Source organism: Cherax quadricarinatus, chromosome 43 (genome assembly GCF_038502225.1).
Source record: "Cherax quadricarinatus isolate ZL_2023a chromosome 43, ASM3850222v1, whole genome shotgun sequence".
Taxonomy (NCBI): Eukaryota; Metazoa; Arthropoda; class Malacostraca; order Decapoda; family Parastacidae; genus Cherax; species Cherax quadricarinatus.
The window spans coordinates 28041541-28062598 of NC_091334.1; the positions used below are offsets into that span (position 1 = coordinate 28041541).

Sequence of the window (21058 nt, forward strand, 5' to 3'; positions counted from 1 at the left end):
CCTTCCTTGAGGGGACTCCTTTTGTAAACTAATGAAAAGGTGACTGTACACATAGGTGAACACTGCAACACTTAAAACATCAACACATTATGCAACATTGTGCACATAATACAACACTGATGTCATCAACACAAAGAACACTTAGATTTTGATTGGTTCTTCACCTGATGTGACCTGACCACTGCCACCTGTGATCTGCTAGTCTACATTATAATGTGATGATAAGATCTAGATGGTGTATAAGATCTAGATAAGTAAAACACAAACAGTTAGGTATCTTTATTCAGAAATGTTTTGCCTACACAGTAGGAGGTAACAGAAGCAATAGAGATGTCAAGACAATCAGTCCCTCAGCCTGGAGAAGTGTTCTGCTGCATAGTCTGGAACAATGTGAAGCTGAAGCACAGTATGGAGACTTGTATACTGTCAAGGTGAGGCACAGAACATCTTGACAAGAGGCAGAGCTCACTAGAAGTAAGAATGTCTAACCACTGGTTGTGAGTGAGAAAGGTTGGATTTGAAAGGGACCTACTTAGTAGGTTTGCTACACAGCCTATAAAATAAGCCAATCAACAACATTCTCACTTCTACTAGTGGACTCCACCTCTTCTGTCATCAAGATGTTCTGTGCCTCACCTTGACAGTATAAAAGTCTCCATACTGTTACTTCACCTTCACACTGTTCCAGACTACTGAGCAAAAAACTTCTCCAGGCTGAGGGACTGACCACCTCAAAACTATGTCTTGGAGGGCAATGGACTGATTATACAATCTTTATCTCTACTGCTGCCTCCATATTTGACTGAAGAAGCCTACTGTGTAGGCAAAATGTTTCAGAATAAAGATACTTAGCTGCTGTACATGCATCTTACTTATTAACACTGTTTACCATTATATTCACTCACTATGATTTTACAAGTTATTTAAAACAACAGGAAGTACTCAGTAAAAGACCTAACTAGTACCTCTCTGTATGGTTGACATAGTTAATGGTCCAGGACCTGACACTAGTGGTCCAGGACCCATGGACCACCTCTGTATGCAGTCACTCTCTTAAAGGTTCCTCCATATGCAGTATGTTCTCTTTATAAATCATTATAATCACAACTAAGCACTCTATGACCCTTGTGGGTTTAGTGCTTAGTTTTGATGATAATTAAGCACTAAATCTACAAGGGTCATACAGTGCTAGTTCTCTTATAAAGCTCCTCTATATACAATCAGTTCTTATAAATTATCATTGGGAAGCACTCAACCCTGTAGAAATTATAGAGCACCTGGGCAGGGAGGTTTAGAGCAAGGGTGTTAGAGCAGTGACGACATCGGAGGTAAATTCTGCGTGCTCAGTGGTAGACAGGACAGTCTAACAGTATATGGCAAACTGAAAGTGGAACCTGACAATTCTCACAGAGTGGAACAGGGCGCCTCTCCACGAGATACCCATTAGTGAGACATTGTCTGTGGGAGTACAAACAATCACAACAAATACAGGTGGGCCCTGCTTATACAGCAGGTTAGGTTCCGGCCCACTGCTGTAAAGTGAAAATTGTGAAGTGAATCACAGCCTTTTTTTCACTTTCAAATGCATATAAAAGCCTGATAACGTGTTTATGCTATTATATATTACGTGAACAATAGAGCTAGGCCTAAAATATGCATATACAGGCTCTCCTCACTTAACGACAGAGTTCTGTTCCTAAGACCACGTTGGTAAACGAATTTGTCAGAGGAGCATTCTGTAATGAAAGTGGGTTTGTGTCAACCATCTTTGATATTGTTTTAATGTCACCTTCACACCATTTATAACATTTCTGGTATACAGTGATACCTCTCATATCCGAATTATATAGGCCGAGACCGGTTTGGAAGCATGGAGTTTCCGGATACGTGAGAGGGAAAAAAATATGCATCAGCACTGTCATATTACCATCCATACCCTGTCATATCACCATCAACGACGGTGTTATAGGTTTAAAAAGTGAGTCCAATGTTGTCTGGTGGTGGGCCTAGACACTCTGGGCTCGAATAACAGCCTCCCAGGTTTCACAGATCACAGGACCATAACTTTTCAAATGGGGTGTGGACAGTGGATGCTTCAAATACTCCAAAAGTGTTTCAACACCTGCCCTTGCTGCTGAAGGTTTTGGTCTTTGAGGCATTGGTTTGTTGTCACTTTTGGAATGTTCTGGGTGCAACACTGATTCTGCAGTCTCTGCATCCGTCAAAGATTGCACACCAGGGTCGTCTTCATCACACTCAAGCCAGTCTGGCACATGGTCTTCTGTAGTTTTTTCCCCAGCCTTGGAGCAACCTGCATCCACGTATGACAATATTTCCCTCTTTTTTTTCTAGAGTAAGCACATTCCTGGTCCTCTTAGGTGCTACACACAAGGTAGCTAGAACAAAACACAGCTGTAATAATTCCAAAAGGAAGGTAAAGAGCACGGCTCCTAGTGGCCAACTGGTACACTAAAGTGCGTGCCAAGTTTGATTCAGCTTTCTGCCATATTCGTCGCTAAGTGAGAGAGGCTGTATAGTACATCCTTAGCTTAAAGTGAGGAGAGGCTGTATAGTACATCCTTAGCTTAAAGTGAGTGGTGAATATATTTATTGTATTAAATTTGAACAAATGAAGAATGGGTATAATTGAAAAACCACTCTATTAGTGAAATACTGAAAAGCAAAGTGCTGTACAGCATGGCCTGCCTGTACTGTTTACCTCTATGTTGGAATACAGTGGTCTGTGGGTTATATTTCAATATTAAGACATGTTCAATAGTCTTTTATTGTCTCCCAATAAACATTTTTTTGCAGGACAAAGAACATAAATGTGCTGAACATTATCAATGAACAAATTCAGTGGAACGATCAAGCCTCGAACTTACAATGCCAAGGTCTTAAGAACTGGTCCGGCACTCCTAAGGACTGGTCCGGTGCTCCTAAGAACTGGTCCGGTGCTCCTAAGAACTGGTCCGGCGCTCCTAAGAACTGGTCCGGCGCTCCTAAGAACTGGTCCGGCACTCCTAAGAACTGGTCCGGCGCTCCTAAGAACTGGTCCGGTGCTCCACTGCATTATCACAGAAGAAATTAAAGATAATTACATCATTGGATACAAAAATAATCTGTCACTGTACTGTGCCTGGCACCAATCACATTATGAACAATACTGAACAAAAAGGTTGATACACGCTCATTGTACTGGTGAACAAGCTCTTACTGGTACATCATCATGCTCAGCATGGAGCTTTATCATAATGAAGCTCTTCAAGGCTAAATAATTAAAACCTGTTTGGAGCTTTATAATGAAGCTCATCAGAGAAATATCTAATTCAGAGCTGTTTAGAGCTTTATAATGAAGCTCTACATTCCTAGATTTAATTCAAAGAAGCATCGAGTTTTATAATAAAGCTCTACAGGGCAAAAAGTGTAAATAAAAGCTGTACAGAGCTCTGTCATGTCATCACCAAATGCTCTACACACACACACAGCACAATGCCCTCCAATGAGCTTTTTCTTTGCAAAGGCGAGCCTGAGTGTATTTACAAAGGTTGATCTATATCACTTGCCAAAGTGATATAGATCGACCTACACCTTTAAGCTTTTTTTTTTTTTTTTTTTTTTTTTTAAATTTTTAGAATTACTAACAAAATAAATAATTGAATGGGTGGGACTTGAACCTCTGTCAGGTGGGTGGTAAACCTGGCAGGCAAGTGTGCTAACCACTTGGGCAGCTAGCTATATTTTATACACCATAAGGTTAGCATGGGCCCCCACTGTGACCGGCTTTGAGACAGTTGCAACACATGTGCTGGTGTGGAATTTGTTCGTAAAAACTGGTATTTGCTGTCACACGGTCAGTGTGTGTGGCTCATGCTATCCTTCCTATGAAGTGCAGAAGTATGGTTAGTTGTATGAATCTCATTCGAGTCAGCTGGTCAAGCTGTTAACATGTTAGCCTGCGAGTTTTACGACTTGCTGTGGGTTCAATTCCCATCTGTTCCCAGATTTTTTGCAATCGTTACGATTTCATGCACCAACAATATATAAGGTTAAAGGACATGTACAATGAACATCACATTATGCTTCCTTCTATCTAAACTTTGATTTTTTTTTAGATTATATATATACAGTGGAACCTCAAATATCGAACTTCCTTCGTGCCAGACGACTGTTCGAGTGCTGTTACCGAACGAATTTATTCTCATCAGGAGTAATGTAAATTAAATTAGTTCATTTCAGACCCTCAAAAATACACTTATAAAAAACACTTACATAATTGGTTGAGTTGGGAGCAGTTCAATATTTGAGGTTCCACTGTATATATATATATATATATATATATATATATATATATATATATATATATTAATATATACAACGATTCTTTTTTCATGAGTTACTTTCACTTCTAATGAAGACTATGGGAAGAATATATCACAATAATGTGGCTGCAACAATTCATAACTGACTCCCAGCCTGGAGGTTGAGGTTTTAGACGAGGTGTCGGTTCTGGACCAACCTTCAGGTCTTGGTCGAGAACTGTTTTTAAGTGACATAAGATTTGATTGACATCCAAAACAAAGTTTAAGCTCCATCTCAACTTTGTGAATAATACAGAGCACAGTCAGCACTCTTATACAGCTATTTTATATAGTCAGCTCCTCTATATACAGCTTTTACAAAGCTCTTTATATACAGTCAGTTCTCTTATAAAGCTCCTCTATAAACAATCAGTGCTCTTATAAACCTCTATATACTGCCATTACTTTTAGAAATGTTATAAAAAAAAAAAGGTTCTCTCAAAATTAAATAGTACGAGAATAAAGGCTTTCAAAGTTCACATTAATCAATTTTGGATGTAGAGTGGACCCCCGCATAACGATTACCTCTGAATGCGACCAATTATGTAAGTGTATTTATGTAAGTGCGTTTGTACGTGTATGTTTGGGGGTCTGAAATGGACTAATCTACTTCACAATATTCCTTTTGGGAATAAATTCGGTCAGTACTGGCACCTGAACATACTTATGGAGTGAAAAAATATCGTTAACCGGGGGTCCACTGTACTTTTTTCAATTGTCTTTGCAAAAAATTCCATATTGAATAGCTTTATAATAGTCTTTACTGTATTTAAGTAACATGACTGACTTTATCACATGCTAGTCTTACATAGGAAGAAATGAAAGATGAGCGGGATGCTTTCTGCAATGTTGCAACTTACGAGTCTTTTCTACAGATATGATTGCATAACAGTCTTACACAGGAAGAAATACTAGAGGTGTGGGATAGCCTTTCCGAGTCTTTTCTACAGACATGATCACATAATAGTCTTCTGTAGGAAAAAATAAAAGATTGGTATAACTTCTCCAGTGCTGCAAATCTATGAATCTTTTCTAATTATAACCTCATGTTAGTGTTCCACAGGAAAATTAAACGAGGAATGGGACTCAGTGAATCTTCTCCAGGGGAAGCATAAGGTTGGTGTAAGTCTGTTCGTCTTGCTGCTGCAGCAATGACAGTGAGTCCAGACTGAAGAGCATGTTGTTGGTGTCATAAAGGTTTGGTCGATGTGCCAGGCCAAGGAGAGCGGCCATTTTGGCCGCCAGGGGACCTTTCTCTGCCACGTGCAGCTCCTCGTCTGGCATCATCTGGGAAAAAACGAAACAGAAATAGCCAAGAGCAGAGATTTCATTAATTATAATAATAATAATGGGAGCAAGGGCTACTAACCCCTTCTCCTGTATAAATTACTAAATTTAAAAAGAAAAACTTTTATTTTCCTTGTTAGGCCACCCTGCCTCAGTAGGATATGGTCAGTTTGTTGAAAAAAATAATAAACTTATTTATTTACTGCAGTTTACAGATGATATAGTTTACATGTAATAAAATACTGTTAAGTACAAAAGAGAGCCACTAACATGCTGTGCATTCCTGGCAGACTAATATTAATGTTTAAAGACTACTGCAGAACTAGACATGGATTATTAAGTAAGAGTTTTTAAATGTGCAAGAAAAAGGGAGTAGCTAAACGAACAATAGTAAAATTTTATGTATTAATACTTCAAACTTATTCCGTGATCTTTGGTTAAGTGGAATTTGTTAAGCAGTTTCAAATTGACTCAAAGTCTTCAGTTTATGAAATGACTGAAAGAGATGGTGAAGATACAGGAAGACAGTTTCAGTAGATTTATAATAAAACAAGATGAGTAATTAACTTTCTATGGGAGTTTGAGGAAGACTGCAAGAACAGTGATAGAGTTGGATGAGCTGGTTATGTTTGGTATAATACAGTGTTGCTTTAGTTAAGTTAGGGAGATGAGATGATTTTTACCAATAGCTCTAAATTGACTGGCAGACAGAGGACCTTTGATGATTCAGGCAATGAATTCCAGATCTTAGGAACTTTTGTGCACACTGAGTTTTTACATAGGTTGAGTCAAAACACAGATGATGTTGAAGAGAATGTTGTGTCTCGTGTTGTGACTGTGTTGTTGTTGTTGTTGTTGTTGTTGCTGCTGCTGTTGTTATTATTATTGTTGTTGTTGTTGTTGCTGTTATTATTATTGTTGTTGTTGCAACTATCAAAGAAAAATATTAGAGAAAGTTTATGTTGTTATTTTATGCTCTATATATATAGTAAGCACAGTAATATGAGTGTGTATTATGTACATTAAGTAAGTTTAAACTCTTGAAGAATGGAGGGGTGCTATCTAGCACAGGACTGGGTGATAGTCGCCAAAACAACTTTTACCCGAGTTATTAATGGTTTAAGGTGATTAGTAGTAGTAGATCCCTAAGAGCAAATACCATTGGGGAGGTAAGAGTAGATTAGACACTGGTATAGTGTTATGTGGGGTATACAGTACTGTATCTTGGAGAGGTTAACTACTGTTTTGGAGACCTTCTTGTCTATGTGTTGCATGTGGGTATTAAATTTTAAATTGTTATAAAGCTGTAGAGCTAATAATTTAGCCTCAGTGTGTCTTGTAATGGCAGAACCATTGATCAATATGTTAGGTTGCATATTTGAACCTCTGCTTTCACACATTATGAAGTATGCTTTGTCTATATTGAGAGTGAGTTTGTTGGTCACCACCCAGTCACTACCACTATCACCACCCTGTCACTACCACTATCACCACCCTGTCACTACCACTATCACCACCCAGTCACTACCACTATCACCACCCTGTCACTACCACTATCACCACCCAGTCACTATCACCACCCTGTCACTACCACTATCACCACCCTGTCACTACCACTATCACCACCCTGTCACTACCACTATCACCACCCTGTCACTACCACTATCACCACCCAGTCACTACCACTATCACCACCCTGTCACTACCACTATCACCACCCTGTCACTACCACTATCACCACCCTGTCACTACCACTATCACCACCCTGTCACTACCACTATCACCACCCTGTCACTACCACTATCACCACCCTGTCACTACCACTATCACCACCCAGTCACTACCACTATCACCACCCTGTCACTACCACTATCACCACCCTGTCACTACCACTATCACCACCCTGTCACTACTACTATCACCACCCAGTCACTACCACTATCACCACCCTGTCACTATCACTATCACCACCCAGTCACTACCAATATCACCACCCAGTCACTACCACTATCACCACCCTGTCACTACCACTATCACCACCCAGTTACTACCACTATCACCACCCTGTCACTACCACTATCACCACCCTGTCACTACCACTATCACCACCCAGTCACTACCACTATCACCATCCTGTTACTACCACTATCACCACCCTGTCACTACCACTATCACCACCCAGTCACTACCACTATCACCACCCTGTCACTACCACTATCACCACCCTGTCACTACCACTATCACCACCCAGTCACTACCACTATCACCACCCTGTCACTACCACTATCACCACCCTGTCACTACCACTATCACCACCCTGTCACTACCACTATCACCACCCTGTCACTACCACTATCACCACCCTGTCACTACCACTATCACCACCCTGTCACTACCACTATCACCACCCAGTCACTACCACTATCACCACCCTGTCACTACCACTATCACCACCCTGTCACTACCACTATCACCACCCTGTCACTACTACTATCACCACCCAGTCACTACCACTATCACCACCCTGTCACTATCACTATCACCACCCAGTCACTACCAATATCACCACCCAGTCACTACCACTATCACCACCCTGTCACTACCACTATCACCACCCAGTTACTACCACTATCACCACCCTGTCACTACCACTATCACCACCCTGTCACTACCACTATCACCACCCAGTCACTACCACTATCACCATCCTGTTACTACCACTATCACCACCCTGTCACTACCACTATCACCACCCAGTCACTACCACTATCACCACCCAGTCACTACCACTATCACCACCCTGTCACTACCACTATCACCACCCAGTCACTACCACTATCACCACCCTGTCACTACCACTATCACCACCCTGTCACTACCACTATCACCACCCTGTCACTACCACTATTACCACCCAGTCACTACCACTATCACCACCCAGTCACTACCACTATCACCACCCAGTCACTACCACTACCACCACCCTGTCACTACCACTACCACCACCCTGTCACTACCACTATCACCACCCTGTCACTACCACTATCACCACCCAGTCACTACCACTATCACCACCCAGTCACTACCACTATCACCACCCTGTCACTACCACTATCACCACCCTGTCACTACCACTATCACCACTCAGTCACTACCACTATCACCACCCAGTCACTACCACTATCACCACCCAGTCACTACCACTATCACCACCCAGTCACTACCACTATCACCACCTTGTCACTACCACTATCACCACCCTGTCACTACCACTATCACCACCCTAACACTACCACTACCCCATCACTATCACCACCCTGTTACTACCACTATCACCACCCTGTCACTACCACTATCACCACCCTGTCACTACCACTACCACCACCCAGTCACTACCACTATCACCACCCTGTCACTACCACTATCAACACCCTAACACTACCACTACCCCATCACTATCACCACCCCATCACTACCACTACAACACCATCACTATCACTACCACCATCACCACTCCATCACTACCACTCAACACCACCACCTCATCACTACAACTATCACCACCCTATCACTACCACTATCACCACCACAACCCCATCACTACCACAATCACCACCATAACCCCATCACTACCACGATCACCACCATAACCCCATCACTACCACGATCACCACCATAACCCCATCACTACCACGATCACCACCATAACCCCATCACTACCACAATCACCACCATAACCCCATCACTACCACTATCACCACCACAACCCCATCACTACCACAATCACCACCATAACCCCATCACTACCACAATCACCACCATAACCCCATCACTACCACTATCACCACCACAACCCCATCACTACCACAATCACCACCATAACCCCATCACTACCACGATCACCACCATAACCCCATCACTACCACGATCACCACCATAACCCGATCACTACCACTATCACCACCACCATCCCATCACTATGACTATCACCAGCACAACCCCATCACAACCACGACCCCATCATTACCACTATCACTACCAGTATCACCACCACAATCCCATCACTAATACTATCACAGCCACAACCCCCATTACTACCACTATCACCATCACCCCACCACTACCACTATCAGCACACCATCACTACCACTCTCAGCACCACAACCCCATCACAAAAACTATCACCACCACCACCCCATCAATACCAAAATGACCATCACTACCACTATCACCACCATAACCCCATCACTACCACTACCCCATCACTACTACTATCACCAGCACAATCCCACCACAACCACTATCACCAGCACAATCCCACCACAACTGCTATCAACACCACCACCCCATCACTACCACTATCACCACCGCCACCCCATCACTACTACTACCACCACCACCACCCCATCACTACTATAACCACCACCACCCCATCACTACCACTATCACCACCGCCACCCCATCACTACTACTACCACCACCACCACCCCATCACTACTATAACCACCAGAAACCCATCACTACCACTATCACCAGCACAATCCCACCACAACCACTATCACCACCACCACCCCATCACTACCACTATCAGCACCACCACCCCATCACTACTACTACTACTACCACCACCACCACCCCATCACTACTACTATTACCACCAGAACCCCATCACTACCACTATCACCACCACCCCATCACTACTACTACCACCACCACCCCATCACTACCACTATCTGCCACCACCCCATCACTACCACTATCACAACCACAACACCATCACTACCACTATCACAACCACAACACCATCACTACCACTATCACAACCACAACACCATCACTACCACTATCACAACCACAACACCATCACTACCACTATCACAACCACAACACCATCACAACCACAACACCATCACTACCACTATCACAACCACAACACCATCACAACCACAACACCATCACAACCACAACACCATCACTACCACTATCACAACCACAACACCATCACTACCACTATCACAACCACAACACCATCACTACCACTATCACAACCATAACACCATCACTACCACTATCACAACCACAACACCATCACTACCAATATCACCACCACAACACCATCACTACCACTATCACAACCACAACACCATCACTACCACAACATCACAACCACAACACCATCACTACCACTATCACAACCACAACACCATCACAACCACAACACCATCACCACCACAACACCATCACTACCACTATCACAACCACAACACCATCACAACCACAACATCACAACCACAACACCATCACTACCACTATCACAACCACAACACCATCACAACCACAACATCACAACCACAACACCATCACTACCACTATCACAACCACAACACCATCACAACCACAACACCATCACCACCACAACACCATCACTACCACTATCACAACCACAACACCATCACTACCAATATCACCACCACAACATCACTAAAACTATAGGCACCACAACCCCATCACTACCACCATCACATCACTACCACCAAAACATCACTGCCACATCACTACCACCACCACCACATCACTGCAACCACATCACCAACACCACCACATCACTACCACCACATCTCTACCACCACCACATCACTGCCACCACGAAATCACTGCCACCTACACATCACTACCACTACATCACTACCACATCACTGCCACCACATCACTACCACAATCACATCACTACCACCACCACATCACCACCACCACATCAGTACCACCATCACATCACTGCCACCACCACATCACTGCCACCACCACATCAGTACCACCATCACATCACTGCCACCACATCACTGCCCCCACCACATCACTGCCACCATCACATCACTGCCACCATCACATCACTACAACCACCACATAACTAACACACCACTACCCCTATCACCACAACATCACTGCCGCCACCACATCACTGCCACCATCACATCACTGCAACCACCACATAACTAACACACCACTACCACCATCACCATCACATCACTACCACCAGCACATCACTGCCACCACCACATCAGTACCACCATCACATCACTGCCACCACCACATCACTGCCACCACATCAGTACCACCACCACCACATCACTGCCACCACCACATCAGTACCACCATCACATCACTGCCACCACCACATCACTGCCACCACCACATCAGTACCACCACCACATCACTATCACCACCACCACATCACTGCCACATCAATACCACTATCACTACCATCAACATCACACAATTGCCAAAACAAGATAAAAATCCTGAAATAAATAAAACAGACAAAATAAATGTCGGAGACTAAGGATTAATAGTGGTCTTGACTGGTCGGAGACCCAGGACTGATAGTGGTCTTGACTGGTCGGAGACCCAGGACTAATAGTGGTCTTGACTGGTCGGAGACCCAGGACTGATAGTGGTCTTGACTGGTTGGAGACCCAGGACTGATAGTGGTCTTGACTGGTCGGAGACCCAGGACTGATAGTGGTCTTGACTGGTCGGAGACCCAGGACTGATAGTGGTCTTGACTGGTCGGAGGCCCAGGACTGAGTGTGTCGACTGGTCGGAGACCCAGGACTGATAGTGGTCTTGACTGGTCGGAGACCCAGGACTGATAGTGGTCTTGACTGGTCGGAGACCCAGGACTGATAGTGGTCTTGACTGGTCGGAGACCCAGGACTGATAGTGGTCTTGACTGGTCGGAGACCCAGAACTGATAGTGGTCTTGACTGGTCAGAGACCCAGGACTGATAGTGTCTTGACTGGTCGGAGACCCAGGACTGATAGTGGTCTTGACTGGTCGGAGACCCAGGACTGATAGTGGTCTTGACTGGTCGGAGGTTGAGGACTGATAGTGGTCTTGACTGGTCAGAGGTTGAGGACTGATAGTGGTCTTGACTGGTCGGAGGTTGAGGACTGATAGTGGTCTTGACTGGTTGGAGATTAAGGACTAAAAGTGGTCTTGACTGGTCGGAGGGTGAGGACTGATAGTGGTCTTGACTGGTCGAGACTAAGGACTGACAGTGGTCCTGATTGGTCGGACACTAAGGACTGATAGTGGTCTTGACTGGTCGGAGACCCAGGACTGATAGTGGTCTTGACTGGTCAGAGACCCAGGACTGATAGTGGTCTTGACTGGTCGGAGACCCAGGACTGATAGTGGTCTTGACTGGTTGGAGACCCAGGACTAAAAGTGGTCTTGACTGGTCGGAGGGTGAGGACTGATAGTGGTCTTGATTAGTCGGAGGGTGAGGACTGATAGTGGTCTTGACTGGTCGAGACTAAGGACTGACAGTGGTCCTGATTGGTCGGAGACCCAGGACTGATAGTGGTCTTGACTGGTCGGAGACTCAGGACTGATAGTTGTCTTGATTGGTTGGAGACTCAGGACTGATAGTGGTCTTGATTGGTTGGAGATCCAGGACTGATAGTGGTCTTGATTGGTTGGAGATCCAGGGCTGATAGTGGTCTTGATTGGTTGGACACCCAGGGCTGATAGCGGTCTTGACTGGTCTGAGACTCAGGACTGATAGTCGTCTTGATTGGTTGGAGACTCAGGACTGATATTAGCAGACAGATGACTGATCCTGTGTCACATGTTGATGACAATCACAGGTTGGCAAATGTGCCAAGGTATTGAGAAGGGGGTCACAAAAGAGGAAAACTCATTAACCACTGCTTGGTCGATATCCAGAAATGCCAGGAACGTGTGCGGAACGCACGGATGTTGCATGTTGTACCCACCAGGATGTCAACACAGCGAGATTTGCAGCAGTGATGTGCCATTAGTGACAGTGGAACACTCTCGACCACTTAGTTGAGACTGTTCCACTTAATGGACTGATGGATCAGGTGGCTAGCACTAACATTTGTTGTGGAGACAGTTGATACTATTAATAATAATAATATAGTAACAATGGACAGTTTTGTAACCAACTGATGGCAAATTGACAGACAGAAGACTTTGTTCCACATGTCCAGAGTCTATTATATGAAGGTCCATTATATGGAAGGTTTGCTGTATTAGTGAGTGAACTATACAAGTCTGAAATATCATAGGCCTACAGTGATGTAGGCCTAAGAATTAGCTTGCCCCCAAAACAATGCATAATTGTGACTTTAGTGCCACCACATGACAATGCTGACACTCTCAACTACATGACACAATACTGACACTGTCAGCCACATGACACAATACTGACACTGTCAGCCACCTGAAAACAATACTGCTATTGTCAGCAAAAGAATACTCACACTGTCAGCAGTATAATACAGGTCTCCCTCCACATTCGCGAGTTAGGGAATCAATAACCTCGTGAATGTTGAAAAATCACGAATGTTTGGTGCACAAACATATTGTAGGGCAATATAATAATAGCATTTACTTAGCCTAACAATACTGCTTCCCTACTGAACCGTGTACAATTATAAAACACATGAAAACATTGTAAAATATTGTACTAGTGCCAGACCTTTGGTAAAGAATGTGAGAAAGACTATAGAATTCAAGCAAGAACTCATAGCAGAGTACCAGAGTGGAGGAGGAAGAGAGGGGAGAATGTGCCTTCTTTAGTGATTCAGTGATTCTACGATATGTACGATACTAAAGCAGCACGAGTTGATAAAGGCAATAGTGCCAGCCAGCGATAAAGAGTAGCATTAACAGTGTAGCAAGTAAGTTAAGCAATTAATCGATAGAAAAAGGACAGCATGAACCTAACTCCTCCAATGTTGTTGGAGTTATATAGGGCGACTGACAACACTGCCGTTTCTGCTGCTGCCTTCACCACCACTATGTAAGGCTTATGCTCTCAGTGGCCCCTTATACACCCAAAAACAACAACACAGCAACACTTATGGCATACTTAATGATGTATTTTATTCATTCTAGAGTATGTGTCATGTTTCTGTGTCATTAATATTGTTTATATTATGTCATAGTAGATGAATTGTGATAGATAAATAAGCCGGAGAGTTGATATTAGTGTCATATTGAAGGGCTATCTTGTCCCATCTCCAAACAAACTCTGCCACTGCCACAATTCCTAATACAGTGGTCCCTCAATAATCGTCCATAATCCGTTCCTGGAAGTGGGACTATTATCGAAATGGACGATTTTCGAATAAATTTTCCCCATAAGAAATAATGTAAATCCAATTAATTCGTTCCAGACACCCAGAAGTATCAACAAAAATTTTTTTTTTTACCTAAAAGATAGATTTACATACACAAATGAATGAACATTCAACATGACAGTTACCTTTATTGAAGGCTGTTGTTGATGAATGGAAGACAGGGAGGAGGAGAGAGGAAAGAGAGGTTATTTGGAAGGGGAATCCCCCTCCATAAGGACTCTAGGGCACTAATTAAATGTATAAATGAACATTGGTAATAGGGGTAGTTGATGAGTGGAACGGTCTGCCTAGTAGGGTGATCGAAGCTAAAACATTGGGTAGTTTCAAATTTAGGTTGGATAAATACACGAGATAGAGGGGTTGGATTTGAGTTGGACTTGCACCTGAGCTTATTGCTTGGGTAGCATTTGTTCTGTTAGTGGGTTGGATTTGTGAAGGACCGGCCTAGTATGGGCCAGCAGGCCTATTCCAGTGTTCCTACTTTCTTAAGTTCTTATTTAACATCACACTTACCAGAAGGGTGATCGAGGCTAGGACCTTGGGTAGCTTCAAGAAGAGATTGGGCAAATATACGAGTTGGAGGAGCTGAGTTTGATTTGTGTCATTGGGTACGGGAGTAAATTCTTGGGTAGCTTTGGGTGGAGGTCATTTTGATAAGGACCTGCCTTGTATGGGCCAGTAGACCTGCAGTGTTCTTCCATTGTTATGTTTTTACTGGCTATTTGTTTATAAGGGAGGGATGGCAAGTTTATTGTTGGAGAATATGGCACTAATATCAACTCTTTGGCTTATTTATCTATCACAATTCAACTAATATGACATAATAAACAATATTAATAACATAGAAACATGGAATATACTCTAGAATGAATAAAATAAGTCATTACGTATGTCACAAGTGGTGTTGTGTTGTTGTGTATATAAGGGCCACTGAGTGTAAGCCGTCCATAATGGTGGTGAGGCGGTGGTGGTTTTTGTAGCCCTATATAACTCCAACAACATTGGAGGAGTTGGTAGAATCGCTGAATCACTAAAGAAGGAACCCTCTACCACCATCACTACGACCTTCTACCACTATTACAACTGTTACCACCATCACTACTACCTTCTACCACCATCACTACTACCTTCTACCACTATCACTACTACCTTCTACCACCATCAATACCACCAAAGAAAGCTTCTAGTGCCAGCCCTTTGGTAAAGAATGTGAGAAACACATAATTTATGAAAAAGTTTGTAGAAAAATACAAAGATGGTAGTGGTAGAGTGGAAGCAGTTGTGATAGTGGTTGATGAACATAAGAAAGGAGGATCACTGCAGCAGGCCTGTTGGCCCATGCTCGGCAGGTCCTTTACAATTCATCCCACTAACGAAACATTTTCCCAACCCAGTCCTCAATGCTACCCAAGAAATAAGCTCTGATAACTCTATCCACTCATTTGCAAGTCCCAAATGAGTGGATAGAGTTATCAGAGCTTATTTCTTGGGTAGCATTGAGGACTGGGTTGGGAAAATGTTTCGTTAGTGGGATGAATTGTAAAGGACCTGCCGAGCATGGGCCAACAGGCCTGCTGCAGTGATCCTCCTTTCTTATGTTCTTATGTTCATCAACCACTATCACAACTGCTTCCACTCTACCACTACCATCTTTGTATTTTTCTACAAACTTTTTAATAAATTATGTGTTTCTCACATTCTTTACCAAAGGGCTGGCACTAGAAGCTTTATTTGGAGCCATGGTAGCTTATTTAGCACTTGCAAGCACTAAAATCAATGGAATATTATGAAATATTTCGTAGGAGCATGTGAGGGGACCGTCACTCACTGGTAAACAATGGCACACTGGCTGGGAAGGAAAGGCCGAGGCGGCTCAGAGCGTGAGTACGCGTCCAAGACGAAGGACTATTAGGACTATTAGCGAGTTACCGGACCATTTGCGGGCCAATATTTTGACGAAAAAACTGGACTATTTCCGAAATGGACGACTTTCAGGCCGGACGATTATTGAGGGACCACTGTATATGTAATGATATATTTTAAATATGATTGGGCAGATGGGAATTTGCGAATGTTCGAAGCCCGTGAAAGTGGAAAACATGAATGTTGAGGGAGACCTGTACTCACTGTTAGCAACATAATACTCAAACTGTCAGCAATGCAATACTCACAGTCAGCAACACAATATGCACAATGTCAGCAACACAATACTCACACTGTCTGCAACAATACTCACACTGTCAGCAACACAATATGCACAGTCAACAACACAATACTCACACTGTCAGCAACAATACTCACACTGTCAGCAACATGCCTGTATACCAGACCATCAGCACCAACATAGAAGGTGGAGAACCCATCGTACCAACTGTCCATTTGTTCCTGAATACCCTTCCAGTTCCACAGCTTCAGCTTCCAGAACTGCACCATTGCCTGAACAAAACACATTGCTGTAAATGCATCAAGATTTACACTTACAGTTGAGCCTAAGAATTTAAACTTACGGTCAAGCCTACAAATTTACACTTATGGTTGAGCCTATGAATTTAACCCTTTCATTGTTGGGACCCCTGATTCTAAACTCTCGCTCTGCGGTGAAAAAAAAAAAATTCTTACCAAAATCTTAAGAATATTTTTGTTTAATTTTTTTTTTTTTTGTGATCAGAACTTACCGAGATATAGCGGCATGAAGTTGACAAAGTGAACCGCTTACGGCAACATCAGCAACTGCCGCTCACTCGGTAATACATGTACATGTATTATTTTTACTTTTATTGTATTTTTTCTTTGATTTTTTAATATTTTAATTTTTCAAATAACTTTTGTGGCCTGTGAGACCAATATAATGTTTAAGGTATATATATCCACTCGTATGCAATAACCACACAGATATCATTACGTTTACAAAACCCATTTACACAAACCAACAATAAAAAAAGTTATTACACATATATGGTCACTGGACACATTCCTAGAACTGCTACAGCTTGTGGAAGGTTGTTGTGTGTATTTGGCCTTTGCTGTGGGTGCTGAGAGCGGCGTGGTTGGTGTCACAATGATGCATTATAAAATCACCACCACCCATTACCCCCACAGTCTTCCCCAACAAGCACGCTGTATTTCCCACTACCCACACGAAAATAAGTTACTTTGTCTGACTTTTTTGGGTTATCCTAGGTTGATGGTTGTCTGGGTCATCCTTCTTTCCTTCCTTACTTCTCCCTTCCTCTCATCTCTTCCTTCCTTCCTTTCTTTCTTCCGGTTTCCTGGGCATTGCTTTCGGTCACAAATTCCTCAACACCATGAAATTCATCTTCACTGACACTTCCATCTGTGTTAGAACTGTGAATGAGGTATTTCTTACCACAAGGCATGGGAAACAAGGCATACTGAAATGGCGTTCCCACAATGCACCACTGGCCCCACGATTTTTTTTATACTGCACACACTGACCACGCAGACTCATTCTCTCACATGCAAGCCTACCAGCTTTCTCCGGCTAGATTTGAAGCCACTAGAATTTTGGCATAGTATTACGGGACCAGCACTGGCTTTCAAGCTGTAACATTACGGGACCGACAGCGAAAGTGTTAAACTTATGGTGAAGCCTACAAATTTATACTTATGGTTGAGCCTAGGAATATAAACTTATGTTCGAGCCTACAAATTTACACTTACAGTTGAGCCTATGAATTTACACTCATGGTTGAGCCTACGAATTTAAACTTATGGTTGAGTCTAAGAATTGACACTTATGGTTGAGCCTACAAATTTAAACTTTCGGTTGAGCCTAAGAATTGGCACTTATGGCTGAGCCAACAAATTTACACTTATGGTTGAGCCTACGAATTTGCATTTATATTCAAGCCTATGAATTTACTCTCATGGTAAGGCCAACAAATTTGCACTTATGGTTGAGCCTATGAATTACACTTATGGTTGAGCCTACAAATTTACTCTTATGGTTGAAGCTATGAATTTCCACTCACGAAGGATTCACCTTGAGTCCAGAGAGTCCGGTGATGCGCCAGCGGACTCTCACAGTGCCATCTTCAGGATGTTTGGTAATCTTCAAAATCTCAAACTTCACATGGGCAAACTTTAAGTGCCCCACCGTCCTCAAGAGTGCCACTTGCTTCACGTACGCCACTAAACCACTGTAATAAAGTACTGCAAGTTAGAAAGTAAACTTTAAATGCTATATGGACCTTAACAGTGCCACTAAACCATTGTAATAAACTGTACATGAATGGTATACAATACCAACAAAATGAAAATTAGACATGTGCAACATCTGGGTATCTTTATTGTAGATGTTTTGCCATCCAGTGGCTTTATCAATGCAAATTTGAGGACATAATTAAAAGACAGAAGAACTATGTACAAAAGATGAGGTAATCAGTCCCTCAGCCTCGGTGTGAAGGGCACCGTAGTCGTGAAGATTCTGGAGTGCAGTCCTTAATAGTGCCACTGGACCAGTAACAAGTGTTCCTCTTAACCACTTTAGAGATCTGAGTGGTAAAGGCAGGAATGACACACAGCTTCAAGACTAGGTATGGCAGAGGTGTGTGCTGGGGACCAGGAACTGTGACTCAAACAAGGTTAAGAGGAAGAGGACACACTGACCATCACTCGGTTGAAGTTATGCTTGTTCAGCGCCTGTTTTTCACAGCACACAAGACAAACTTGCAGAACATTATCATACGAATAACAATAAGAACACTACCATTACCTGGAGTTTACCTGGAGAGAGTTTCGGGGGTCAACGCCCCCGCGGCCCGGTCTGTGACCAGGCCTCCTGGTGGATCAGCGCCTGATCAACCAGGCTGTTGCTGCTGGCTGCACGCAAACCAACGTACGAGCCACAGCCCGGCTGATCAGGAACTGCCTTTAGGTGCTTGTCCAGTGCCAGCTTGAAGACTGCCAGGGGTCTGTTGGTAATCCCCCTTATGTGTGCTGGGAGGCAGTTGAACAGTCTCGGTCCCCTGACACTTATTGTATGGTCTCTTAACGTGCTAGTGACACCCCTGCTTTTCATTGGGGGGATGGTGCATCGTCTGCCAAGTCTTTTGCTTTCGTAGTGAGTGATTTTCGTGTGCAAGTTCGGTACTAGTCCCTCTAGGATTTTCCAGGTGTATATAATCATGTATCTCTCCCTCCTGCGTTCCAGGGAATACAGGTTTAGAAACCTCAAGCGCTCCCAGTAATTGAGGTGTTTTATCTCCGTTATGCGCGCCGTGAAAGTTCTCTGTACATTTTCTAGGTCGGCAATTTCACCTGCCTTGAAAGGTGCTGTTAGAGTGCAGCAATATTCCAGCCTAGATAGAACAAGTGACCTGAAGAGTGTCATCATGGGCTTGGCCTCCCTAGTTTTGAAGGTTCTCATTATCCATCCTGTCATTTTTCTAGCAGATGCGATTGATACAATGTTATGGTCCTTGAAGGTGAGATCCTCCGACATAATCACTCCCAGGTCTTTGACGTTGGTGTTTCGCTCTATTTTGTGGCCAGAATTTGTTTTGTACTCTGATGAAGATTTAATTTCCTCATGTTTACCATATCTGAGTAATTGAAATTTCTCATCGTTGAACTTCATATTGTTTTCTGCAGCCCACTGAAAGATTTGGTTGATGTCCGCCTGGAGCCTTGCAGTGTCTGCAATGGAAGACACTGTCATGCAGATTCGGGTGTCATCTGCAAAGGAAGACACGGTGCTGTGGCTGACATCCTTGTCTATGTCGGATATGAGGATGAGGAACAAGATGGGAGCTAGTACTGTGCCTTGTGGAACAGAGCTTTTCACCGTAGCTGCCTCGGACTTTACTCTGTTGACGACTACTCTCTGTGTTCTGTTAGTGAGGAAATTATAGATCCATCGACCAACTTTTCCTGTTATTCCTTTAGCGCGCATTTTGTGCGCTATTACGCCATGGTCACACTTGTCGAAGGCTTTTGCAAAGTCTGTATATATTACATCTGCATTCTTTTTGTCTTCTAGTGCATTTAGGACCTTGTCGTAGTGATCCAGTAGTTGAGACAGACAGGAGCGACCTGTTCTAAACCCATGTTGCCCTGGGTTGTGTAACTGATGGGTTTCTAGATGGGTGGTGATCTTGCTTCTTAGGACCCTTTCAAAGATTTTTATGATATGGGATGTTAGTGCTATTGGTCTGTAGTTCTTTGCTGTTGCTTTACTGCCCCCTTTGTGGAGTGGGGCTATGTCTGTTGTTTTTAGT

The 21058-nt window shown here is 43.3% G+C and overlaps 1 protein-coding gene across 1 annotated transcript in view; it reads right to left on the reverse strand.

Annotated features, from left to right (window-relative positions):
• Window positions 1-2767: 2767 nt before the first annotated feature.
• Window positions 2768-21058, reverse strand: part of LOC128694186 (uncharacterized) — a 59123-nt gene continuing 40832 nt past the window's right edge. The window contains exons 6-8 of the mRNA XM_053784167.2: window positions 18823-18979; window positions 17121-17255; window positions 2768-5648 (exon numbers count right to left, since the gene is read on the reverse strand). Of these exons, the coding sequence (XP_053640142.1) occupies window positions 5448-5648; window positions 17121-17255; window positions 18823-18979 (493 nt within the window). The 3' untranslated portion in view covers window positions 2768-5447. The remainder of the gene's footprint in view (window positions 5649-17120; window positions 17256-18822; window positions 18980-21058) is intronic.